The sequence below is a fragment of the Etheostoma spectabile genome, chromosome 6, assembly GCF_008692095.1.
Source record: "Etheostoma spectabile isolate EspeVRDwgs_2016 chromosome 6, UIUC_Espe_1.0, whole genome shotgun sequence".
NCBI classification, from domain to species: Eukaryota; Metazoa; Chordata; class Actinopteri; order Perciformes; family Percidae; genus Etheostoma; species Etheostoma spectabile.
The window spans coordinates 30,348,772-30,351,357 of NC_045738.1; the positions used below are offsets into that span (position 1 = coordinate 30,348,772).

At 45.5% G+C, this 2,586-nt stretch overlaps 1 protein-coding gene across 1 annotated transcript in view; it reads right to left on the bottom strand.

Annotated features, from left to right (window-relative positions):
* Positions 1-741: 741 nt before the first annotated feature.
* fgb (fibrinogen beta chain) overlaps positions 742-2,586 on the bottom strand; it is a 44,093-nt gene continuing 42,248 nt past the window's right edge. The window contains 1 exon segment of the mRNA XM_032518160.1: positions 742-1,151. Within this exon segment, the coding sequence (XP_032374051.1) occupies positions 742-1,151 (410 nt within the window).

Here is a 2,586-nt window from a genome sequence, read left to right on the forward strand (position 1 = left end):
CGCCTCATACTGGCGTCTAGACTCAGGAGATCACCAAAACCTAAAAAAAAAAAAAAAACGGCTTCCTGCTTTCTCACCCAGAGCCTGATGGTAGCTGTAGTCCCACGGACTCAAACATTTTTTTATTCCAATAGAAAGTGAAAAAAGAAAAACAAATGACGACATAACACACTTGTATTGTAATTTCCCCATTGGGGATTAATAAACAGATATTAAATAATTAATGTAAAATTAACACCATCCTCTTCCCTGGTGCTGATGCTCATTTTGTTTTGTTTTTGCACAATAAACATTACACTTCGCGGCATGGAATCGTGATATCAATTCTTAGCAAAAAAGATCGTGATTCATATTTTTTCCCGAATCGTTGCGGGCCGAGTCAGTCGATCCAGATCCAGATCCAGATTCAGCCGTCGCACCCCCCACACCATCTCCCCCCCCCCCCCCAAACTCTTAGTATTTGAGATTAAACAACTACGTATGAAACTCAGTCTGCATTTGGAGCATTCTGCTGAAAATGGCTGTTTTTTTGTAGTTTTTTTTTTCTTTTTTTTGTAGTGGAGCTGAGCCAAGGCGTGCAAGCTAACCGCGGTCTGCGTTTGTGTGCCCTCTCGTGTCCGCAGTTGTGTGTCGAGGCCCACCAAACCGGCCTAACGGGGAATCGACGGCCTGTTTAAGATCAGACCGGCGCGCCGCCTCCGCCTCGGCGCCGGTGTTGGTGGTTTACTGCCAGCAGGCGGGCTAATGGGCGGGTGGTTGGTTAGCGCAGCAGAGGGGAGCGGCGCGCTCGTGCTTCAAACCGCACTGGGTCCAGTACCGCGACGGGTTCGGCTCGGTCGACGCCGCCGGCCGCGGGGATTCTGGCTGGGCAACCGCAACCTCCACCTGCTGACGGTCAGGGGGAGAGCAGCTGAGGGTGGAGAGCTGGAGGACTGGGAGAGGGGCGTGGCCGGCGCAGAGTACAGCGCGGTCAGGGTCGCCGAGGCGGACGTTCCGCTGCACGTGTCCGGTACACATTGGACGCCGGCGACGCTCTGGCCCGTCCCACGAGGGATGAGTTCCGACCTTTGACCGGGATAGCGACCTGTGGGGGGGGAGCTGCGCCGGCGCCACGGCGTCGGGTGGTGGTACAACCGATGCCAGACGGCGAACTTGAACGGCGTTTTAAAAAGGCGCGAAAAACCAGCCGCACGAGGCTGAAACGGGGTCGTCCTGGGCGACGTTATAAAACCGGCCAATTACAGCCTGAATGCGGCGAGGATTTTCATCCGCCCGCTGCGTTTTAATTGGACGAAATATGCCGAAACGTTCAGGGCCACTTCCTTTATTGGTTCCTTTTTGATGACTCCCGCGGGAAATGAAAATTCCAGCTTGCGTTTAGTAGCAAGAAAAACCAAAAATACTAGAAAAAGAACGGTATAAAGACACAAACAAAACAGTAATTAATAATAACAATAATAACACCGTCCAAAGACCGACAACTAATTGCCGTTGGCAATACAATAGGACGCCGAGTATCGAGCTTTTAATTACATAACATGAGAAACACTTTTTGTTTTAAATGTTATTTTTAGATGAAACAGAGGAAATTAAAAATTCCAGCTTGCAGTTTTAACAAGAAATACAAAATAGATTTAAAAAAAGACAGTATAAAGACAACAAAATGACAGTAATTATGATATGACGACAATAAACATTCGCAAAGCAGACAAAAACAGACCATTAGTTTAAAATAGTTGGCGAATAAAATCGATAACTAATGGCCGTGTCCCAACACAACGGGACAGAGTATCGAGCTTTAATTACACAGTGAGAATACTTTGTTTTTTTTTTTTTTATGTATATTTTAGATGAAACAGGTTGTTGGGGGGGATTAAAAAAAAAGCTAATAAATTAGAAAGAAATCGCAGAATCTGCCATCTATCGCCTTGCAAGATATACATTCTACAGTGACAACGGCAACAGAGCAGCGTGAACATAGACCCGGAGGTGCGTGTGCACGTCATATTTGAGGCCTAAGTGCTTTTCCGACCTTCCGGACCGTTCCGATCTGTTTGTGAATCATTGTGAGATGTCAAAAACCTTCCAAACTCTGTGTGTGTGTGTGGTTGTGTGTGTGTTGTGTGTGTGTGTGGTGTGGTGTGGTTTTGTGTGTGTGTGGGGTGTGTGTGTGTGGTGTGTGTGTGTCCTTGGTTGTAAATGTCATTGACTTGTGTTTGACTAACCTGTACGCAGCCATGCCTGACTCTGCTCAATCAATAAAGATTCACGTTCACCCGACGCCTGTGGATTCTTTGTTTTTTTGTCATTTTAAAACCCTCGTGTTGTCCTCCTGAGTCAAAAAAAGGGACAATTTTTGTCCCTTTTTTCGGACTTAAGTTTTTCACCAACTCCACCTATACTACTTTTTGGAATCCATGATCAATAACCCTCATTTATATAGAATTATACCTAATATTTGAGTTAAAAAAGCAGAAATTATGAATTATTTTGACTAATGGATCAGAGGATTGGAAGGAATCCAATCCGTTCTTGTGGTAATTTGGTTAGAAAAGGAACTCATATTTCAGATATAGACATTTATTA